The following is a 25,130-nucleotide window of genomic DNA, read 5'->3' as shown; positions in this document are numbered from 1 at the left end:
CTAATATCATGCCCATAATGTGAAGCTGTGGTGTTGCAGTGGTAGCGTTGTCGCCTCACAGCAAGAGGTTCTCCTGTTCAATTCTCATCTGGAGTGCCTTGTGTGTGGAGTCTGCATGTCCTCCCCGTGGTCGAGTAGCATTTGAAAGACATGTGTAAATGGGTGTGCCTGCATTGAGCTGGCACCTTGGCACCATAAAAATCTACTGCAATTATTGGCAGACCAGAGTTCTGCTGTGGCAACACCTAACCAGGAAAACTGAAAGAAAAACAACATAATGTCTGCCTTTTGTGATGGTATAAAAGTTAGTCCTCTGTTCAGAACCTGTATTTCATCACTTGTAAATCATTTACTAGATATATTCCACACAATAAAGTCCGATTTTGCCACATCCTTTTGATTGTGTGGTTCATACCTGGATGTCCTCCCTCCGACTTGCATTTCAGATGATTCCTACTTTTGGACCTCCCCCTTTGATTTTCTGTTTGTAGGGAGATTGGAAAAGGTTACGTATGCACACCACTCACTTCATTGGATGGAACCTGGCTCCCTCCGGTGGCTCCTGGTGCTGACTACATCAAATGACTTGTATTATTAGTTGAATGCGATGAATGACCTGTCTCATTCATACAAACCACATTGGTTTTTCTCCTAACATCTGAATTAGATTGTAGCTGTGCTGAGTCACTGTTACTGAGGTTACCCAATTGTCTTTAACACATGCCTCATTTGTCACTACCAAAGCTGTTGTTACATCATTTAACTAATGTAAGGATTTCCAAGTTGACTAGTTCTTGGAGTCCATTATAGTAATGACATATTTTCCTGTTTAGTCTCTAAGACTTAAATTATTTGCTCTTAGTGAAATGGTTAGCACAAAGATGGATATATCCTTATATGATTTATTCATATTTGCTAAGCATATCTGCATTGCTCAGCTAATTTAAATCAGTCCACACTGCTTCTAGAAAAGTCTAAATTCTCATGTTCATTTCTGGAGAATGATCTTTCTTATTTTTCCAGTCATTTTTTTTATTTATTTCAAAAATGCTTTCTCACTTTAGAATTCCTTATAACAAACTAGAAGGCATTACAGTTTGTGATTGGCATCTGTGTCACTCTACAGTCTTTGTATTTTACATATTATAGGTTCATAGATTAGTACTAGGCTAACTGCCATTGTAGGCCATTTTAAGCCTAGCCAATTACCCCATGTAAAAATCAAACCCTGCACCTTGTGTCTATAAGGTAAGCACCTTAACCATTACACCAACCTCCCACCTTTTTTTTCTTCTCACTGCTTTGTTTATTGAAACTATCCAAAATTTTCAACAAAAATTGCTATTTTGTTATTACTGATTTATGTACTGACCATTTCTCTTTTTATAGCAACACTGTGGAAGTAAAGTATAAATCTGAGCAGTTTGCATCAAAAGTAAATATATTTATGTACAGCAATTAACCCAATCCACTCTCAGCTTAAATGGTTAAGATTAACAGCTTTCTGTGACAGTAAGCCTTAGAAACTGATAATGCATTGCCACCATCAGGCTTGCTTTGTCGTAATAGCTCATCTGGGTTTATATTGAATAACAATGTATAATGTAATTGTGATAGTTACAAAGTATCTCTTTAAACAAACCACTCCAACCAATGATTATTTTGTGATGTAGCTCTTTTGTTTTCCTATCGCATTTCAGATGGCAATGAGTAGTCACTACTGTGCAAAACATCATCACACTGAGAATCAGACCTTAACTATTAAATTACCTTTGCAACTTTCCGTCACTGAAAACTTCTACTTGAAACAACTGCATACATTTGTAAAATATTTAGATTCAGTATTAAATTTCAGATCTGTCCTCAGGAAGAACATACTTACATAGAATTGTCATGACAATGCTAATTCCCAGCAGGGTTATAATGCACATCAAAGCAATCAGTTTCACTTTACTTGTGTTGCTTGTGTTGTTAGATTCCGTTGTGACTGCAAAGAAAAATAAAATGAAAACTCAGAGTTTATTTTCATTTATGGCTTATATTTTATTGTACAGTATGAGTTAAACTGTATTGAGTGTAACACCAATTTAAATGTCACATTAATGTTTCTATTAGAGAATTCTCCTTTGTGAGTGTCAGTGATATAAAATATGGAGATGTCAGGCATTGCTATGCTCTGTTGGCTGATCTTTTCTGAATGTAAGTATATAAGTGAGTATGCATGTAGGGTTGCCTATGCTTCCATGATATATGGGGTGATAGGGGGATCAGTAGCTTGGCCAGTGTTTCCCTGTGTACTGTTACTGTGTCTCCGAACTTGAAATTCTCACTGTTGGACTAATTGACAAACCCACACTGCACAGTTAGCATAGGTAGAGGTACTCTGTTTGAATCCCAGCCAAAATTCTTTCACAGTAATTATGTTATGTGCAATAAACAAACTGGAAGTAGAGTAAGGCAAGAAAATGACATTAACTGCCCACTGCTGGACATTGTTTATGATAAATTCCTCTTAATTAAGGATAGATTTGTGCCTACTGTTACATCTGTAATGTAAAATCACCTTCCTTCTCAGTAGATAAATAAATTGCATCCAGAAAAGAAACATCATTGCAAAGTATATAAGATGCATAGAACAGACATCAATAAAAAAGCTATGTTCTTCAGCTACAATGTTTTTCAAGGAGCAGTTAGGAAGGGCAAAGCGTTGCATGAATGTAAATTATCTGAGAATATTCATTATAATCCCAGACCTTATTATGACAAGACAATTTTTAAGCAGTTAACAAATGATTTACATGTGATACAGACCTGGTAGATAATTTGAGCAACAACTATCTAGTTCAGTTTGATTGAAATCTGCCACTTCACTTTTAAGTGTATTCACTTGATCCATCTATCTTATAACAATCTACTATTTTCATCAATATAATTTAAGAAAATCAAAATAATCCCTATTCTGTTTTATTAACCACAGACCTACTTTACCCTCATATTAGAGCCTTAACTCCACCTTTTTTCTCCTGCTTTGCCCATCCTACTTTCTTCTGCCGCCTCCCCTCTCCTCCCCAAACCATATCCCATTTCTGCTTTAATTTTTTTACAGTTTCTATTACCTTCACTTACCATGCTGCACCATACTCACCGTCTTATCTTTTCTTCACTAACACTATTGATATCTGTAGTTTTTCCATCCTTTTGCATTATCTACTTCATCATCCCCTGCCGTTAATTGCATCTCTCAGCTTTCTTCTCTCCTCTGCAGTCCAAATCTTCATCTACATGGAATAATCAGAGCACCCACCCCCTTCACTTCTTTATTATATTGACTTTCATCACATGCAGTTCATTTTGCACTATCTCTAGCACAATACTTCTTGTTCAGCATACTTCAAACACTCAGGGGTCTCCTATTGGTCATTCTCTCCTAATATTTCTGGGCTGTTATAGCACTGATGTAACAGCCTTGTATGCTGATCTCACATTGTGCCTGATACTTTCAAAAATGTTACCATCTCCTGTGCCTCTAATTGTCATCACTCTACTTTATCGTACTTTTAGCTGATACTCTCTCTAAGCTCCCTGAAACCTATTACATCCTCTTTCTCCTCCTCTATTAGATTCCTGTATGTCTGCTGTATCCCTACTGTGTTTGTTACAATTTCACAGAAACGTCTTCTTCCCCTAAAACCTCACATTTTTCCTTTGTGATGTTTTTTTCTTTGCTCTCTGCATCTACCCTCCTCTTCACTCCATTTTTCAGCCAGTTTCCTTTGCTCATCCCAAACATCATTCTGATATGTTATAAACTTTTTTTTGTCCCATCCCTTGTTGCATTCCTGAATATATGCTGCAGCCTTTCACTCAATACACCCCCAAATGTAGTCATTTTTGGTCTTCGTACCTTCACTTCCACCTTTATGCATTTCCTTACACATGCTTTCATTGCCTTCTCCCCTTCCCAAAAAGTACTTTCTGCTCCCCTCTTATTGATGTCCTCCCAAACTTTCCATCTGACCCTTGCACTTCATCAAACCTCTCAGTCTTTTTGCTGTGTTCATCCTCATAGCATACCTCTTAAACGCATGCATTATCTAGTCGCCTATCACTTTTCTGGCACAAAGGCTTTCCTTATATATCCTTTTTCTTCTTTGTCTCCATACAAATTTATCACACACTTTATTTCCTGTTGTGATACTGTCTTTGATTTAATCTGTACATTCTCACTGTTTATATTACTAGTGGGAACACCATAATTCTGACCACATCTATTCCTCTATTCACCTTATTCCTCCACTGACCTTTTGTCCAGCATTCTCTTTACTGTGTCCATTAACTCCTCATATTTTTTCTTCTTGGTCTCTCCTACTGTCAAGAATGTTTTTACTATTGAACTGTCCCCCTTTTAAAAAAAGCTGGATGTTGTATATTTTCTCTTAGCCATATCAATAATGATGTCTTAAGATGATTAAGCCTGATACCTTTCCAAATTCTTCAAAATGTTTCAGCATCAGAAGTAACACCCCCTTGTATTTAATAGTGATAATGTACAATCCTCCACAAATATGTTTATACTACTTCATAGGTTCATCATAGGATGAAACTAGCTAATGGCTGGGCCTTTTTACAAGGCCTAGCCCCAGCCATAGTGCCACCAGTTTTACCTCTGTCAATCAAGTCAACCACTGCCACTGGTGTTTAATTTAATTTTAATTTCCATCCACTCACCATTCTTCTCTTCTGAAGAGGGGGAGGTGGGGGGCTCTGCTTGACATGTATTGGAAGTCTGTTCCAAAGCATGGACAGTCTCTGGGTTACAAACCTGTCCCTCCAGAATGTATGAATCAGATTATCATAAAAAACGTTAAACATTTTAAATACCAAAGCTTATGATAAATCAGGTTTGAATGAAGTCAATCAGGCATACAATCGGATCAAAATGTTTTTGTTTTTTATTAACTTTTTTATTAACACACAAACACACAACTACTTTTTATCAACCTAAATCCAAAATTTCCCTTAAATGCGAGCCTAAAAAAATCAAATCAGTAAAAAATCGAAATCAGACTAATGACTATTAGACTCTTGAAAAAAATACATTTCCCAAGAGAGTCAGGTGTGCAAGGATTCATGGACTTCTGCAAGGACATTAATAAAGAGACACAGATGACTATCATTTTAGAGACAGTAGATGACTTATCTGTGTATACATCTATCCCATCTATCCATCTATCAGAAATATTATTGAGAATTGGGGTAAAGGAGCACAAGGGAGGAGCATGAGGTAGTGAGATGAGATTGAGATTAGTTTAGAAATAGGATAGAGTGAGTTTGAAAAACAACTTTTTCCAGAAAATGAGTGTTTACAGAAATAGAACGTGGTTAAATAAGTTCACGTAGTGGGGGCAAGTTTTTCAGACACAGAGATTTATTTTTGGAAAACACATTTTTAAAAACAAATTAATTAAATAAAACAACATATACTTCTACACACTTTTCTACACACATCTCTATCCTCATCATAGGAGGAGGGATAGGATACTCTCACAAGGAACTACCTAATTACCTTAATTTTACTCATGTTTTTTACATAAGATGGATGAGATATCATATCTTGACGAAGATATCTTAAGGACAGCATTAACCAAAACAGCATTAACCAAAGGACAGCAAAGAAACATTGTATACTGCACCTATTTACTGCATAGCTCATAACAATTATCCATTCAAAATAAATCCACAAACAAGTATCTGCTGGTGACAGCGTCAAGAATGATTATAAAGGATGATAAGTAGTGAAGTTCATGTTCTAGAGATCTGCATTTCCAAGAGGATTACAAGGGCTTACAAAGAGGCTAGTTTTGCGAGTTTAATAGAAAGCGTAATAGAAGAACAATCCAAACGTAACTAGACCATATTACAGTAAACTTAATCTCATACATAATACATGAAACATAGAAATGTAGATGACATGACACTAACACAGCATTTCTACAATGTAACTAACACAATTTTTTTTTTGTCTTTACTGTTTTTAGAATTTTTATAATTGAGGGAATTGAGAAAACCCAATTAAAAGAACAACACTACTGGGGATTACATCCACTATAAATCACAAATATAAGGGGGATTTACCCAAAGTAATACCGATGAGGTAAAAACTAAAAAAAGCAGTAAAAAAGAAAGTAACAAAACCTAACTATGTAAATGTAGGGACAGAACCAAGGCCTGTAACCAATGTGTAACTGTGGGGACAGGAGGCATTGATAAAACTAACAACAAACTATGATTTTATATTGCACAACACAGCTTAATTTGATAAAACAATTTCAGAATATAAAATAACAGATTTTACATTGGTAGTTGAAAATTGAAATATATGATAAAAACTGAGGAAAAGGGTTACTGAAATACATTGGCATTGAAACAGGCAAATGCACTTGCATTGGCATATTCGCATTTATGTAGAATACATAATTTTAAATTCATAAATGGATTTAAATTCCAGAAGTTGAAGTAGATATGAGAGTTATGCCATTATTAATTAAATCCTATTATTATGGTGAAATGTGAACAAATTAAACAAAATCTGATAAATCACCAGGGAAAAATGAAATCAAGATGACAAAGTAGTAAATGAAATTCAAAAAAAGTCAAAAGTGCAGTGTAACAGTACAATTAAATTAAGTGTTGTGTTCAGGTTGCAAAAGTTAATTATTTGAACATGTAAATATTGTTGTTATAATATAATGTTGTTATATATGTTTTAATGACTTGTAAGGTGAATGTTGAGTTACATTGTCTGCTATATTAACACAATTGTTGGGGTGGGAGGTTGGCATAATAGTTAAGGCATTCACCTTGCAGACACAAGGTGTAGGGTTTGATTCTCACATGTGGTAACTGGCTAGGCTTAAAATGGCCCACAAGGGCAGTTAGCCTAGTACAAATCTATTAACCTTTTAATGATATATGTCTAAGGAAGTATCAAGACATATAGAGTGGAAACTGTTAATTATCTTACCAAGGTTAGGGTTAAAGCACACTCAGTAAAAATATACTTATTCAATTAATTAACTAATTAAGTAATACATAAATAGCATTATGGGAGTTTGAGCAGTAAGTCTGAGGAAGTTTAGCTATTTGGACTAAACGAAAAGCGCTTAATTTTTACTGTGTATCTTTTATTTGGTTTTTACTTGGAGTTATTTTTGTTTTAATAAATTCATCACCTGCATTACGACCTGTGTTATCCTGCATCCTTTTTCATTTGGTTCCATAGTTTTATCGTCTTTTGGGTTTCAATTGTGGTAATGAGGTTGAGGTCTCTGAAGTGTGTAGTGTAGAGAGATTGGGATTTCTTTAGATGTAGCATTTCTAACAGAGATGGGTCAGACATGGCTTTGTAAGCCAAGCAGAGATTGCCTCTAACAGTCAATATGTGACAGAGAATAGTTGGAGTTTTTTGAGTCTGTCCATATAGGACAAGTGTTTAATGCCTAGGATCCTCTTTGTGAGGTACTTTTGTAGCCTCTCCAGTTGTTGCAGGTGTTTAGTGAGGTGCATGCCAAATGGGGCATTGTACTCAATGATTGGCCTAATGAGGGAAGAGGAGAGGGAGACAATGACCTCTTTTTTCCTGGATGCAAAACCATTAGTAACGAATTGTGCCACATAGAAGGACTTACTGACCACAGTGGCAATGTGGTGATCAAAAGAGAAATTGCTGTCAACCTGTGTTCCCAGATCTCTTATAATGCCTTCTGTGTTCAGTGGACTACAATCAGTGTGGTAATAGATGGGACTTTTTCAAAAAGGGAATGATGACACATTTTTTGGCATTGAGCTTAAGGCCATGGTTCTGACACCAGTCGTTGGTCACAGTGAGACCATTCTGTAAGATGTCAACATCACTTGGGGAGTTAGAAAATAGCTCTCAACTTGCAATCATCTGTGAACTTTGTCAGCCAGAGTCCCTTCATGTTGGCCTGGACTTCAGAGAAGTAGATACCAAACAGGAGAGGACCCAGGACTGAACCCTGTGGGACTCCACTCGTGATTAATTAGCAGTCTGACTTGGAGTCAGCTACTTTCACACTGTGGGTTCTATCTCGGAGCCAGTTTGCAACCCACCTAGTGATATAGGGGGTGATGCCAAGCTTAGTGAGTTTTTCTATGATTTCTGAGCGGGGAATGGTATCAAAAGCCTTGGCCAGATCAAGGTAGGCTGTATGAACCACCTTGCCTTCATCCACAAATCTGGTGGCTGACTTAAAGAAGTCGACCAAGTTGAGCAGGCATGATCTACCCTTCACAAAACAAAACTGTGTGGGATCCAGAGTTTGGTGATTCCCTATATCCTTGTTTATTAGGTTCATGAGGATGTGTTCCATAGCTTTGCATATCAGACTTGTCAGGCTAATGGGGTGATAGTTCCCAGGGTCTGTAGTCATTCCTCTTTTGTGGAGAGGGATGACTGTAGCAGTGCAGCATTCAGCAGGGACAAAGCCTGAGGTGAGGCTGTGATTGAACAGGGCACACAGGTGAGGTGCCAGTTAACTCTGTAGTTCATGTAGAACACAATGAGGGATATTGTCAGGTCCCATACGAGCTGTATTCTTGGCCTTGGACAGTGCTGTTTTAACCTGTGCAGCAGTCATACTTGGTGCCTGGCTATCTACTTGTATTGTGATTGGTCCTTTGGGGGGGTGAGGATGGTAAAGTTGGCACTGAATTTGTCAGACAGTTTACTAGCAGTATCTGTTAGCTTGGTATATATGGTACAATTGTGCAGTAGCTCAGAACAAATCTGAGTTTTGCCGTGGAGATTCTTTACATAACTATAGAAGGCCTTGTGGTTGTCTTTACTAGTAAAGGAGTTTTTCCAGTCTTGGGACTTCACCTTATTCCACATCAGTTTCCTCCTCCTGTTGTAGAGTTTGTTTATGGCAGGGGACCACCAGATTGGCTTCCTTTTTATGGAAGAGAGTGCCTTGGTTCTATTGGGTATGGTGAGAACCATGCATTTGTGTACGTGTTCGTACAGTGCATTGGTGTATGATTCTGCAGTCACGTAACTATTCCCCATTTGCATGGGTGCCATCAAGTAAACTAACTTCAGGGAGGAGCTCACTATTGGTGTAGAGCAATGGTGGCCCATGTAAGTAATGACCAGGTCAAGGATGTTGCTACCTCTAGTGGGGGTAAGAACGAGCTGGTCCAGGGCATTGGAATTAATGAACTCCAGGAAATGTTGGGCAAGTGTATTGGTACATGAGTAGTTTACCCAGTTAATGGAGAGGTAGTTGAAGTCGCCTAGTAAGAGAGTGTTAGGCTGGACCCTAATATTCTCCAGGGTGCTTAGGAATGTGGAGTGCTAGTCTTGGGACATGGTTGGGGACCTATAGCAGGCTACAACCTGAATCGCTGTCTTACCCAATGTTAGCTGCAACTGAAGTATCTTTGATGCATTATGTTGGGCTACCTGTCTGGAGGTGTGCACATCCTTTATGAATATGGAAACACTACTGCCTTTGGAGTTTCAGTCTAAGTTGTGGGGCTGAAAGGTGTGGAATGAGTTATAGCCTGGTAGTGCAGGGGTGCTTTCTGCTGCCTTGAACCAGGTCTCTGTTACAGCACAAATGTCAATGTTCTCCATTTTAAGGAGTGCCTCGAGTGAGTGTATTTTGAGATTTAGACATCTAGCATTGAGGAACATGACCCTCAGTTTGCATTTGTCTGTAGCTGTTACAGTGGTAATTTGGTCTTGGAACACCGCCTAAAAAAAGGCACTATAGGGGTGGCAAGAGCATTGGCTAGTATCTGAAGCCCAGGGGTGACAGATGCAGATCATCTCTGGCAAAGCATCGAGGTCTGTCAATCATGTCATCCCAGGCAAACAGATACTGGATCCCCTTAGAATGACACCAGAAACTTAGCCAATTGTTGAAATCAATAATTTTCTGCTTGTACTGTGGCATCATTCTGGGTGATGGTAGGATGCTGCTCAGGGCTAGGGTCATACCCGCCTGGGCTACATAATCCGAGAGCTCCACCATGTCTCTTTTCATGTAGTCCAGGGAGATATGTCTGAGGTCATTCACACCCACATTTACAATGACAGAGTCATATTTGTACCTGTTGTTGAGCAACCTGAGTGCATGTGTTATGTGTTGGATCCTGGCACTTGACAGGCAGCTGACTGTTACTTTCTCCTTATTCAACCTAGTGTGCTTACCTCTCATTCTCTTACTTTCTGTGAATACATGTGTTATCTGTATTCGATTCTCCATGACTAAATCAAAACCAGTGACACAACTCTACCTTTTTCCTCTACTTAAACTTATCATATCTGACAGATTTTGTTTTATACTAACCTGGACAATTAGCTTATTATAAAACACTCTAATATTATGTAATGTCCTTCTTTTTTTAATGCTTGCTCCAGAGTCATCATCATCATTATCATCAAAATTCCAACTTATTGAATGAAAAACTTTCCATCTCCTTCCAAAGTTAATAACAGTCTGCAACAATCTGTTGAAGATATCCCTTTTAAGAAAACTCACTTGTGAGTCCTATGCTAACTTCAGTAATAATGCATCCAATATAGTTTCATGCATCCTAGGCATATTGTTCATGTCTCTATCACATAAAGAGAGTGGTCAGAAATTTGTCGGACTTCTTCTGTATATGCAACATTATCATCTCTTCCCCTATTTTGATTATAGCAGTTCTTCTTCTTCCTTTATTATGGGGCATTAAAACAGTACGACACCTATTAGATAAAGGACAATGGTTAGGTTATATTACTAGGGAAGATGTTAACAAAAAGTTGAATATAGAGAAATGCACTATGGCAACTTTTTATTGTCTACCGAAGCTACATAAGAATGGGAGAAATCCCCCAGGTAGATCCATAGTTGTTGTATCTTTCGGCTTTTCCCAGTTATGGGTCGCCACAGTGGAAGTCCGGTCCACTAATACTTTTTACATAATATTGGCACGGTTTTACATTATTTTTTATTACCTTATGTACAACAATTGGATTCATATATTAAGGATACCTTTGATTTTCTTAATAAAATTTCTGTGAATAACTAGAACGCTAGAATGCATTGTGTGACTTTGGATGTCACCAGCCTATATACTAATATAAAACATGCTGATGGTGTCACAGTCCTGTATTCTATTTTAGAAGACTGTCCATTATCAAATTATGTTATTGAGTGGATAGAATTTAGTTTAACAAATAACTAATTTTATTTTAATGATCAGATTTTCCACCAGTTACAAGGTACAGCTATGGGGGCACCATTTGCCCCCACTTATGCCAACCTGTTCATGGCTTTGTTCGAAAGAAAATATATTTACCAACATGAATCTTTTAAGAAATATGTAATACAATATTATAGATATATTGATGATCTTGTTTTTGTATGTCAGGATGGCATAGAGACAGTTCAGGGCTTTGTGGCTGATTTACAGTGTAATGGATATAATTTGTCTTTTGACAGCCTACAATTTGGAAAAAACGTTGATTTTCTAGACATTTGGTAGGTACAGATAGAGATGAAATTTTTACCTCAGTATTTAGAAAATTCCAGGGTGGGGGGCAATTTCTACATTGTTCAAGTTTTCATCCTACTCATTTAATCAATTCCCTACCATATGGGGAATTGTTGCAACTGCAGAGAATTTGCAATAATGTTGGCGATTTATCTAAGGCTATTTTTTATACTTTTCAAATGTTCTTAAAGAGAGGTTGCTCATTGTTTACTATTTTTGATGCTTTAGATAAAATTTATAAAAGCTATGAATTTAAAGTTAATAAATCCAATCACATGAGATATGTACATGGTAGTAAGAATGTGTAACTACAAAATAATTTCTATGTAGTTATGACGTACAATATTCTAAGTGAACAGATACAAGAACAGGTTAAATATTATTGGAAATTTTTGTTAAAGGAATGAAAGTTAAAAAATTTTGAACCATTATCCTGTTTTTCTTACAAAAAAGGAGCGACTCTAGTGGATAAATTGATAAAATCTTATTTTATTGCTCCTGCAATAGGTTTAATAAGAAGTCCACAATTGAGGGGAACTTTCCCTTGTGGCAAGTGCAATGCTTGTGAGCTGGTTGTTCAAACTTTTGATAAAATTGGAAGTAAGAACTTTAATGTTCTAGGGAATTTTTCATGTACTACTGAAGGAATTGTGTATGCCTTACGTTGTCCTTGCAATTTAATATGTATAGGTGAACCTAAGAGAATGTTCAAATGCCGATTACAGGAACATGTTAAAATAGAAAGTTCCACTGCTGTCCATTTTAAAGAGTGCCACAATAGTGATTATAAGTTGTTACAGGCTACTGTTTTAGAGAAATTTTTTGTAGCGTTAGGAGATTATGAAATGTTAAAAGATGAATTGTTATTTAAAGAATCTTTATTTATTCTTAAATATAATACTTTGGTTCCACACGGTCTTAATTGTGAAATTAATTGGAAGTATTTCATTTAATGATTTAATTGTCCATTTAATTGTTTTTATCTGACTTATTAATGTATTCTAGTGGGTATTTAAGGGAAATGCTTTGGTACTTTGATGTATACTTCTTGAGGACTGTTGAAGTTGAGGCACTAAAGAATAAAACTGGGATCCTGTCTGCAGTTTGTGTGTATTGTTTTAGATACTTCTTCTTCCTCTACTCTATTAAACATAACACTATTTTGCCTATAACTGCACTTCTACCAAGCTAAAATAATTAAATAGTAAACCCTCTGCACCACCTGTTTTACCCTTTTTTCCTGTGTGTAATCACCACAACTACCTTCTACATCCCTACCTCTTTATGTACCTTTTTCCTGTTCTCTCCAAATTTTGGCCCTTCAAATTCCACAAATTTCACCCACTCAATTTTTTTCTTGCATACAAATCCACTTATCATTTCCTAATTTCTTTTTTATCTCTTAATTTTTGGTAATTCTCCCAGCTCTTTTGTTTTCCAGTTCAGCCATCCATGCTCTCTTCTTTATATCATTCAGCTGAGCAGTAATAATTTTAAAGCCATTTCACCTTCATTTCTGCATTTACCTCACTTCTGTTCCATTTCTGCCTATATCCGTTCTTCTATTACCTCAAGCTCCTCTGTCAGGAAAATATGCATCTGGACATGCAAACTGTTAAAAGAATATGTATTCAAAAATATATATATATTATTAGAAAAGTATGTATTCAAACATTTATAAACTGTTAGGGAAATGTGTGCTTTAGACATGAATATATGTGCTCAAATCTATATGAAGAGCAAAGGTTGGAAAATAGTAGAATATGTAATGCATTTAATTCTGTCTTACTAGAATAATAGTAGAAATGAACTTGCATATTATTGTTTGAAACGTAGCTGCAGTGTGAATAAGGCTTGACCCTGAAAGCTGCCAGCCCGGCTGGAACATGTCTTTCAGTGAATAATTATTTGCAAAGTTAGAAAATAATAAATCTGTCTGCATGTGTATCTTTTTCCTGCTCACACCAAGGAGAATAGCCTTGTGAACACTACCGTGATAAGAACACAGCTGGAGAACAGAGAGACAAAGAGCTATATTAAAAAAGACATTCATCCATTGTATTCGAACTAATCTAAGGGCCTTAGATTAGTTACATCCTCATAAAGACATTGTGACTGACCAGGTGCTTTGCAAGGCTGCAATATTCTCATGGGAAAGAAACTTTTTAAAATTGTAATATCAGCATTTTTATGAATGGACATGATGTAAAGGGCCTGTCACTGACCACGTCAGTGAGGTGGGCAAAGAGCTGATTGTAAGCATTATAAAATGAAGGGTAATTCTCTAATAAAATCAGACAAAATTCTGTACATGTTGTGTATGGTTTTTTGCCTCCTTATGCGCATAAGTAGATAACGTTAATAGAACTTGAGCCTGTTGTCTTACTGACTGTTGTTTTGAAATGCCTACTGATTTTTACAGTCTGATTTAACAATTTATCTAACATTTTGGTCCTTCGAGCCGGATTTCCCTTGGTAAGCTGCAGGTCATAGGTGGTACTGAAAACTGCGCAGAAGAAGGAAAGACCTCCGACTGAATTGTTGTGTGCGAAGAGGCTGTCCACTCTCTGATCTGTGGCCGAAAAGTGGAAAACTGGATCCTAAGAAGTGCAGTGGTAAGCGGGAGGCTCAGGTAAGAAGAATTTCCCTCTTTGTCTTTGTTTTAGATCAGGGACCAGGTTACACTGTGCTATTGCTAAGGTTTGTGATAGCAGGGAGAGAGATAGTCGAAGTATTGTATCTTGAGTCATAGATCAGAATATAACAAAGCAAAGTAAACAGTCATTCTAGACACTACTGTGGATACGGGGAAATAAGATACCACGTGGTACAGGAGAAGGGTTACGTAACAGTCTTTTTAAGACATGGGTAATGAGTGCACTAAGGGGACACGAGGTCCGCCCCTAACAGATGACGCGAAATATATGCAATTGCAAAGAGCAGACAATGTGAGGTATTTGTCAAAATGGGTCAACAAGTATGGATTTGACGGTAAATTAGATAAAATATCACTAGTGAAACTTTTGAAACAATTGAAATCTGACGCAGAAGGTCAGGCAAAAAGGCAACGACAGTTGGGTGTTCCTCAAGCACATAGGTGGATTGAGGAAGCAAACCGGAGGGAGCAAAAAATTAAAAATGCGAAAGCATTGTTTTTAGACAAAGAAGATAATAATACGGTAATAGCAACAGCCCCACCCCCACCACCCCAGAATATGAAGCGGGAGGGCGGGCTGGACCCCCCCCACGCTATCCTGAGACAACAGGGATATTAAAACGACCATTTGTAAGAGAACCTGTTGAAACTAGATCCCGAACACGTGAAACACTTAGAAATGTTCAACTAAGCAGTAGTTCATTAGATGAGAGTGAGGAAATCTGTCCATTAATTGAAGTACCTAACCCACAGGCAGGACAGGAGGGCCAAGCCTCAACTCTCTTAGTGTATAGACCATGGACACCGGAGGACATCCGGAAAGCTACAGAGGGAATTCCCCATCCAAAAATTAATTTTGAAAAGTTTGTACAAGATTTACAGGAAATGAGATTAAGTTACCACTTGAATGGGGAAGAGGTAGAAAAAGTAGTTAGGCAAATTATAGGTCCGGACTGGCACATGGTTTGGAACGCCTGTGACGCAACTCAGGCCACTCCTACATAGTGACGCAGAGCTAGATACTAGGTTAAAGGGTCTTACAGACCGCATTACTGAAAAATGAAAACCTAGAGCAGATTGGACTTGTATTAACCAATGCATACAACAAGATAATGAGACAGTGGACGCATACTATGGTAGATTATTAAAATGTTTCAATAACCATAGTGGTATGACTATTCCTAAAAACCAGAAAAATGATAGCCCATATGAGCAACAATTGAAAAATGCATTTCTAAAAGGTTGCATTGCCCCCATCAGTAGCTTCATCACGAAGCATATGATAGATCATCGGACGAGTAGGCTTCAAGCCTTACTAGAGTATGCTAGGCATGCTGAAAGACACTTTAACAGTAAAAAGAAAAAGAAAACACAGGTCTTCACAGCTGAAGACGGAGCAAAAGTCTTTGTAGTTCAATCAGGCAAAAAGGGTAAGCGCAATACTCAGGGAAATAAACGTTCTGACAGGGACCCAGAGTTCTATGAGGAAAGGAAGAAAAGGGGTGAGTGTTTTAACTGCGGAAAGAAAGGACATTTGGCAAGGGATTGCAGGAGTAAAGCACCTGCAGAAAAAAAGGATAAAAGTGATGAAGATTGACTAGATGATAGTCATACTGCTCAGCAGTCGTTGGAACAGACTAATGAGCAGGGAAATAATGTAAACATAATAGAAGAGACAGATGACATACAAATGGATGTAGAAATTGGGGAAAGTGAAGTTTTGGACTTGGCCTTATTGAGCCTGGAGCTCTATTTAGCAGACACGAAACTGGAAGTTACACTTCTGGTGGAGGGGAGGGAAATTAAGTTTTTGTGTGATTCAGGAGCATCACGGACTTTGATTCACCCTTCAAAGTTACCGGAGCACTCTGAATCACCTGATTACATATTGGTGAAAGCAGCAAACGGACAGCTGTACAGGGAGCCACTCTCCCATGATATAGCAATAACTGACCCTGTCTCGGGTATAACCCAGAGAAGTAAAATAGTACTTTCTGCAAAATGCCCAATGAATTTGTTGGGAAGAGATCTTATGCAGCTTTTTGGTATAGCAGTAATTCCCACCATGAAAGGTATGGAGGCACGGAGACAAATGGATGCTTTTGTAGTACGATCGGAGGGTGAAGTTTATTATTGGTACAGCCAGGATCTGGTTACTACCGGTCCAGGGGCAGTGACCAAGGAACTAATGAACATAGCCACCAGTAAGGTGCCCTCCCTCGACTTCGATCAGCAACATTTGTTGCATTGTACTCTATACTATTGTAGCACACCAGGACCTGATAAGGAATATGAACAAAAACTGTTCAGAAATCCTGCAAACAGATTAATATTACGAACTTTGTATTGGGACACTGAGGAAAATAGTGTGGTAGGTTGTTCATTACCCCAGGAATTTACGGAATTGTACAAATCCAACAAACTACCACATGTCAGTCTAACCAAAAGCAGGGACGTTAGATGGGTAGATCTGGGTGACAAAGTGACTAAGTGGGAGAAACAAACCGACTTAGAATTGTCAGAACAAGGAGTACAGAAACAGAAACTAAATTGGTTAACGCAAGCACGCCCAGCTGTACACTTACATCAGAGTGAAGACAGCTGATTGGCATTCTTGATAGAAGAAGAAGAGAAAGCCCTGAGCGACGTACCAAACATTCTTTGGTCAACAGGGAAATCAGATGTAGGGCTTATTCAAACAGCAGGCCCAGTAACTATTACACCAAAATCGGCTTTTAGACCACAAAAACGACAATATCCTTTGAGAAAGGATGCGGAGCAGGGAATCAAACCTATTATAATGGCATTACTCAAGGAAGGGATACTGGTGGAATCCCTGGATTCACCTTGTAATACACCTCTGTTTCCTGTTAGAAAAGCAAACGGGGAATGGCGGATGGTACAAGATTTACAGGCCGTAAATGATGCGGTAATACCAAGGGCACCAACGGTGCCAGACCCACATACTTTGTTAAATGACTTGAAGCCACAACAGAAATATTTTTCCGTGGTAGATATCAGTAATGCTTTCTTTTCAATACCTATACACCCTGATAGCCAACATTGGTTTGCATTTACATTTCAGGGCAAAAGGTATACGTATACTCGACTACCACAGGGATATAGTGAAAGTCCAACAATATTCGCACAAGAGATGGCTAGCAACCTGGCGGGATTTACTCCACCAGGGGGCAGTCAAGTATTACTTTATGTAGATGACATCTTGCTTGCAGCCCCTACCGAGCAGCAGTGTAGGAAAGACACAATAGCATTGTTGAAATTTTTGGCAGAACAAGGGCATAAAGTAAACAAGCACAAACTGCAACTTTGAAAAAAACAGGTCAAGTACCTGGGATATGTAATATCCAAGGAAGGTAGAACATTAGACGAGGATAGGAAAACAGCGATCTTACAAGCACCTAAACCAACTACCAAAAAGGAAATGATGTCCTTCTTGGGAACGACTAATTTTTGTCGAAGTTGGATACCGAATTATGCCTTGGAAACAGCTCCTTTGGCTAATTTAATTTTTAAGACACCAATGGCAGCGCAGAAAAAACTACATTGGACATCGGAAGCAGAAGCAGCTTTTTGCAGACTAAAACAATTGGTAGTTTCCTCATTTGTTTTAGGACTTCCGAATTACCATAAGAGATTTTTTCAGACCGTAGATTGTAGGCAGGGATATATGACGTCAGTACTGACGCAACAACATGGCAGCAAGCAACGCCCCATAGCTTACTATTCATCGCAGTTAGATCCGGTGGCGCGATCATTGCCACATTGTGTACAAGCAGTTGTTGCAGCAGCTATGGCAGTGCAGGCTTCGGCCTCAGTGGTGTTGTTTCACCCTCTTACTTTGAGGGTGCCCCATGCAGTTGCGATAATCTTACTGCAAGAAAAAATAGCATTTTTATCTCCTGCTAGACATCTTTCCTGTATGACCATACTGTTGAGTCAACCTCACATGATAATTAAATGATGCACGACATTAAATCCATCAACATTGCTTCCGATTCCTGTGGATGGCACACCACACAGTTGCCTACAGAAAATGAAACGGATAACCCTACCCAGACAGGATCTCACTGATGTGCCCTTAGCTGATGCAGAAGTGACATTCTATGTAGACGGATCATGCAGAAGGGGTCCTACAGGAAAGAACCTAGTGGGTTATGCAGTAGTAACAGATGTTAAAATTGTAAAAGCACAGCCCCTGCCGCATAACCTATCTGCTCAAGCAGCAGAATTGATAGCTTTGACACGTGCCTGCACTTTAGCGAAAGATAGATGTGTAAACATATATACTGATAGTCAGTATGCTTTCTCTACGGTGCATGTTTTTGCACAACAGTGGAAAAACAGGGGAATGATAACATCTACTGGCAAACCGATTAACCATGCACAATTGATTTTGAATCTATTAGATTCTATTCAGTTACCTGCTAAACTAGCTATTTGTAAATGTGTAGCCCATACTAAACAACAGGATAAGATTTCGAGAGAAAATGCTCGGGCTGATGCAGCTGCAAAGCAAGCTGCCTCAGACTCAGAGACCTTGTTTCTAAACGAAGAACTACAACCTTCTGAGACTTTAAATTTAGAAATGCTAAAAACAATGCAGACAATAACTACAAAAGCAGAAAAGCAGAAGTGGGTAAAACGAGGAGCAATTCTCAAAGAAGGACTGTACATCTCCAAGGAAAAAAAGCCAATATTACCATCTAATTTATTTAGATATGCGGCTTTGTTGAGCCATGGGCAGAGCCATGTCTCAACAGGGGGGATGGTACAGTTAGTTAACAGAACATTCCAAACATACGGATTTACGAATTATACACAAAAATTTTGTGCAGCATGTCATATTTGTAATCAACAGCATACACAGGGAGCATTTAAACCGAAGCAAGGGAGTTTCCCTACACCACCATATCCGTTCCATACTATTTGCATGGATTTCATAGAATTGAATAAATGTGAAGGGAAAAAATACTGTTTAGTGATTATAGATATGTTTTCAAAATGGGTAAAAGCTTTCCCGACTAGGAATCCGGATGCAGCAACAGTGGCAAAAGCCTTAGTAAAAGAAATTATTCCTAGATTTGGCATACCGGAAAGAATTTATAGTGATAATGGAACACATTTTGTCAATCAGACAATACAACAGCTTGGGAGATTTTTTGGGATTTCTTTGAAAAATCATTGTGCTTACCACCCCCAGTCAGCAGGACTGGTGGAGAGGTACAATGGGATTCTGAAAAACAAACTGAGAAAACTAATGAATGAAACACAGAAGACTTGGATTTGCTGTCTACCTTTAGCACTGCTGAGCATGAGGACTGTTCCAAATGTAAAAGGTTTGACTCCCTTTGAGGTAGTATTTGGAAGAGCATATTATGTGCCACAATGGAAAGCCCTCATGCCTGCAGAGCTGGAGGCTGATAGCTCATTAGCTAGTTATATGAAGAAATTGTTAACAAATAAGACTGTTTTGCAGTTGAACTCTTTTTCAGACAAAGAAGAAGCAAAACCGGAAGCCGTGCTGACCCCGGGGTCCTGGATTTGGCTGAAGGTTATCAAAAAGAAGAATTGGGCGAGTCCAAAGTGGAAAGGTCCGTACCAGGTACTATTGGCAATGCCTACTGCAGTGAAAATTGCTGAGAGATCATCTTGGGTTCATTTGACACACTGTAAACCACTCAAGGAGTTTAAGTTAGATAAACATTTTGTAACCGATATACCACAAAAGCAGGATGGCCAGGGGCAGAGTGTATAGAAATACAAAGCAACCCCAAAGACATTGGTTCACTGGCCTACTGATCATACACCTGCTAACCATGTTTGTGGTAACCTTTTTGTTGTTATGGTTTTTCTTGCATATAACTACAGAAGTGAAACTAATGAAACGTGATGAACTTGCTATAGATTGGCATCCGAACTTTAACACATACCTAGCCATGAAACGAGTGTAGAGACAATGAACGTTTCAAACTGCTGGGTTTGTACTGCAATACCCACAGCATATGGAGGACTTTTGATGTCTGCTGTCCCTCTGGGGATAAATGAAACTTGGGAAAACCTGTTGTTTGACACAGGTACTGTGAGATCACAAGACAAAGTGGCATTATACCTGCCTGTTACTCAAAAAGGAATTGTTTGCTTTATTAAAAATGACACACTCCAAGTTGGTTGGAGTAATTGTAACATAACTGTATCTTATAAATGTTATATAAAAGCTAAAGACCAGAGTACTAGTTGTAGCACGAATTGTGATTCATATTTAAGCTTAATGAAAACAACATTAAGAGATGTACAGAAAAATCCTGAAATGTATAAACAGTTATCTGCTATAGACAGGAAAATGTTTCATCCAGAGTTAACCCGCATCAGTACTAAAGTTAAAAATTGTTATTTTGTTTGTGGGAAAAAAGCCTATAAATGGTTACCTGAGAATTGGTCCGGCAGTTGTTTTTTGGGTTATCTGGTTCCAGCCATAAGACATACTGCAGAATTGCCTCTGGGTAAGATACGCAATGTAAGAGATGTAATCCAACAAACTGGGAACACGGTCAAGAAACCTGCTAATCCAGTGGGTAAAATTGAAGCAAGCTGGAGAGACCAGTCGGACATAAAGGATAAAAAAAAATTGACCCATATGGACTTGAGTGACAGTGTCATATCCTGGGCTGGAATAATTCCAGCCTATGGAGCAGTCAAATCGATTTGGGAACTGAGGAAATTGTCAAAACTCCTCGAAGTGATGAGCAATGCAACTTTTTCCGCCCTCAAACTTGTAACCGATAAACTAAATGCAATGAAAACTGTTGTACTGCAAAACCGGATGGCTCTTGACTTCACCCTAGCGGCGAGAGGTGGTACGTGCGCGCTTATCAAAAAAAAATGCTGTGCGTACATTCCAGACAACAGACATGAAATCAACGACCACCTGGAGGTAATACAGCAGGTATCAGCAATGGCGGAACCAGGCCCAAACCCACTGACAAACTTTTTCCAGAATTTGTTCGGGGGGTGGGGGTCAATCCTAATGAATATTTTAATTGCTATCTGTGTAGTGCTGCTCATAATTGGAGCATGTGTCTGCTGCGGGATACCCTGTATGAAAAGGTTAGTTAAAGATTTTGTTGATATATCAGTAACTGAGACAATGTATCAGGACTTGGAACTAAATCTGTTGATACCAAGTGAAAGCCTATCTGAAATATAAAACAAATGACTTACTTAGCTGAAAGTCCTCAAAGGGAAAAAGCTAAGAAATGAAATGATATTGTTTATATTTCTAATAGAATGAAATGCATTAACAGGAGGGAGAATGTCAGGAAAATATGCATCTGGACATGCAAACTGTTAAAAGAATATGTATTCAAAAATATATATATATATTATTAGAAAAGTATGTATTCAAACATTTATAAACTGTTAGGGAAATGTGTGCTTTAGACATGAATATATGTGCTCAAATCTATATGAAGAGCAAAGGTTGGAAAATAGTAGAATATGTAATGCATTTAATTCTGTCTTACTAGAATAATAGTAGAAATGAACTTGCATATTATTGTTTGAAACGTAGCTGCAGTGTGAATAAGCCTTGACCCTGAAAGCTGCCAGCCCGGCTGGAACATGTCTTTCAGTGAATAATTATTTGCAAAGTTAGAAAATAATAAATCTGTCTGCATGTGTATCTTTTTCCTGCTCACACCAAGGAGAATAGCCTTGTGAACACTACCGGTGATAAGAACACAGCTGGAGAACAGAGAGACAAAGAGCTATATTAAAAAAGACATTCATCCATTGTATTCGAACTAATCTAAGGGCCTTAGATTAGTTACATCCTCATAAAGACATTGTGACTGACCAGGTGCTTTGCAAGGCTGCAATATTCTCATGGGAAAGAAACTTTTTAAAATTGTAATATCAGCATTTTTATGAATGGACATGATGTAAAGGGCCTGTCACTGACCACGTCAGTGAGGTGGGCAAAGAGCTGATTGTAAGCATTATAAAATGAAGGGTAATTCTCTAATAAAATCAGACAAAATTCTGTACATGTTGTGTATGGTTTTTTGCCTCCTTATGCGCATAAGTAGATAACGTTAATAGAACTTGAGCCTGCTGTCTTACTGACTGTTGTTTTGAAATGCCTAATGATTTTTACAGTCTGATTTAACAATTTATCTAACATCCTCCCACTTCCCCTTTATCCTGTCCATCCCCTCATTCATCCTTTAATCCAGTTGCTCTACCATATTCTCCTCATTCATGTATTGTTATGCTCCTACCTGGACTCCATCTCTAATTCCACTATCTGTTCATGTAGCCATCTACTCTGATGTGTGCGGTATCCAATCACTTCCAATGTGTGCTGTTTCCAGTCACGCTCAATGTGTGCTGTATTATATCAATTCCAATGTGTGCTGCATCTGATCACTTCCAATGTGTGTTGTATTATATCAGCTCCAATGTCTGCTGTATCCAATCACTTCCAATGTGTGCTGTATCCGATCACTTCCAATGTGTGTTGTATTATATCAATTCCAATGTGTGCTCTATCTGATCACTGCCACTGTGTGTGATGTATCTGATCACTTCCAATGTGTGCTGTTTCCAGTCACGCTCAATGTGTGCTGTATTATATCAATTCCAATGTGTGCTGCATCTGATCACTTCCAATGTGTGTTGTATTATATCAGCTCCAATGTCTGCTGTATCCAATCACTTCCAATGTGTGCTGTATCTGATCACTTCCAATGTGTGTTGTATTATATCAATTCCAATGTGTGCTCTATCTGATCACTGCCACTGTGTGTGATGTATCTGATCACTTCCAATGTGTGCTGTTTCCAGTCACGCTCAATGTGTGCTGTATTATATCAATTCCAATGTGTGCTGCATCTGATCACTTCCAATGTGTGTTGTATTATATCAGCTCCAATGTCTGCTGTATCCAATCACTTCCAATGTGTGCTGTATCCGATCACTTCCAATGTGTGTTGTATTATATCAATTCCAATGTGTGCTCTATCTGATCACTGCCACTGTGTGTGATGTATCCGATCACTTCCAATGTGTGCTGTATCCAATCACTTCCAATGTGTGTTGTATTATATAAATTTCAATGTGTGCTATATCAAATTACTTCCAATGTGTGTTGTATTATATCATATCCAATGTGCGCTGTATCATATCACTTCTAGTGTGTGCTGAATTTGATCACTTCCATCCTATAAGCAGCCTTAACTCCACTCCATTCCTTAATTCTTGTCTCTTCACTTTCTGAAATTCCCTGTCAAAATATCCCTCTATCATCTCTGTGTCACCCTAAGACCTTCACACATGCTATCATTTTCTCCTCTTCATCTCTGTTCATCCCATAGTATAATCCCACAACCACTCACCTGTTTTCGAAAGTACATCAACACACACCTTTTTCTAGTCATCCCTGTTGTAAAGTCCACCCACTACCAACTGCCTTTCTCTTGTGGTAGTATTTGTCAGACTTTTCCTCCTCCTGGAATACAATTAATTCCAACCAGGTTATAGTAGTTTTTAGCCTTCCTTTAGCATGTCCCTATTTCTTTCCTAGAAAACATTATCTATTGAATGCAACCATCTGCAACTTTTCCCTTTTGATAATGCTAAGAACATGTTGTCTTATTCTTAGGTGGTTCATACCCTTACATTCCAGCTTCCTATCTTTCATCCCCTCCCCCTTAAACATACTCTTTTACTTGAAGGAGCTTAACCCCAAAGGTCTTTGGACACGCTAAAGGCACACCAATGGTCCCTCCTCCATGGACAAGGTGGGTTAAAGTTGCAGACAGTCGTCCATCTTAACATTCACTAGGATGAAGCTTTCCAGGTAATATGTTACCACATGAAGACTCATACCACTTCTTCCCCTTCGTCCTCACTCTCTAGCCCTTTCCCCCAGCATCATGCCCACAGTATATTAGCCCCATAGTGTATTACCATCATAATCTTTCTCATCCTAGATCTTTTCCTGATTGTCTCGGCAGATGTATAACATTACATGTATAACAAAGCACAGCATATTTAAAATGGGCTGAGTTTCATTTGCATAATTTGTACATATAGTATGATTACCAACAAACATAATATTTTGCTGAAATACACAAATATCTGCAATGAATATTATCTCAACCTAATGCATTTTAACTAAATATTTCTACTCACCTATGATAACTACCCTTTTATTTCATCTCAGTAATGGAAATATGTATTAATTACATCATAATTTACATCGCAAAATACATAGTGTAGACTAGACACTGAATGTATATCAGGTATTACCTAATCAAATCTTAGCTAGTTTTATACAGGTTCACCTTCTGACTCTTTTCCTATAAACATTAATACAATTGATTAACATTAGGATTGTCCATACTTCTTACATTTCTTCTGCTCCTCCTCTTGCATATGTTCATAGGTGAATACTAGGCTAACTTTCCTGAAGGTCCATTTTAAACCTAGCCAATAACTTGAGGTCGGAATCAAACTCTGTACCTTGTGTCTGTAGTGTGAAGACATTAACCTTCATGCCCAACCTACCCGTCTACAACTTATTACAAGCTTAGCCAACAACCAGAATTCAGAATCAAACCCTGTACATTATACTTTTGAGGTTAAGACCTTAAACATTGTGCCAACCCTCCAACATAGGTAGCATTTCAGCCACATCTTGAACTCCTTCCTCATCTGCTGTGCTTCATTCATTTACATCTGCTGTGCTTCATTCATTTACCACCTCTTATTCACTTAGCTAATCTTATTTGTTCCACAACAAGCTTATTCCCATTTGTCTCTTCTCTGGCAGGGATATTATGTGACCCCTCACTTATCCCTATCAGTGTTCAGATTGATGTCTCAG

At 38.2% G+C, this 25,130-nt stretch overlaps 1 protein-coding gene across 1 annotated transcript in view; it reads right to left on the bottom strand.

Annotated features, from left to right (window-relative positions):
* Positions 1-25,130, bottom strand: part of LOC122808673 (CD209 antigen-like protein E) — a 1,434,655-nt gene that overhangs the window by 1,328,226 nt on the left and 81,299 nt on the right. Inside the window, exon 2 of the mRNA XM_044079651.1 lies at positions 1,883-1,987. Within this exon, the coding sequence (XP_043935586.1) occupies positions 1,883-1,987 (105 nt within the window). The remainder of the gene's footprint in view (positions 1-1,882; positions 1,988-25,130) is intronic.

This window comes from Protopterus annectens, chromosome 8.part0 (genome assembly GCF_019279795.1).
Source record: "Protopterus annectens isolate FY-2018-M chromosome 8.part0, PAN1.0, whole genome shotgun sequence".
Lineage (NCBI taxonomy): Eukaryota > Metazoa > Chordata > Ceratodontiformes > Protopteridae > Protopterus > Protopterus annectens.
The sequence above is the reverse complement of the archived record's forward strand: the minus strand, read 5'-3'. Positions and strand labels throughout refer to the sequence as shown.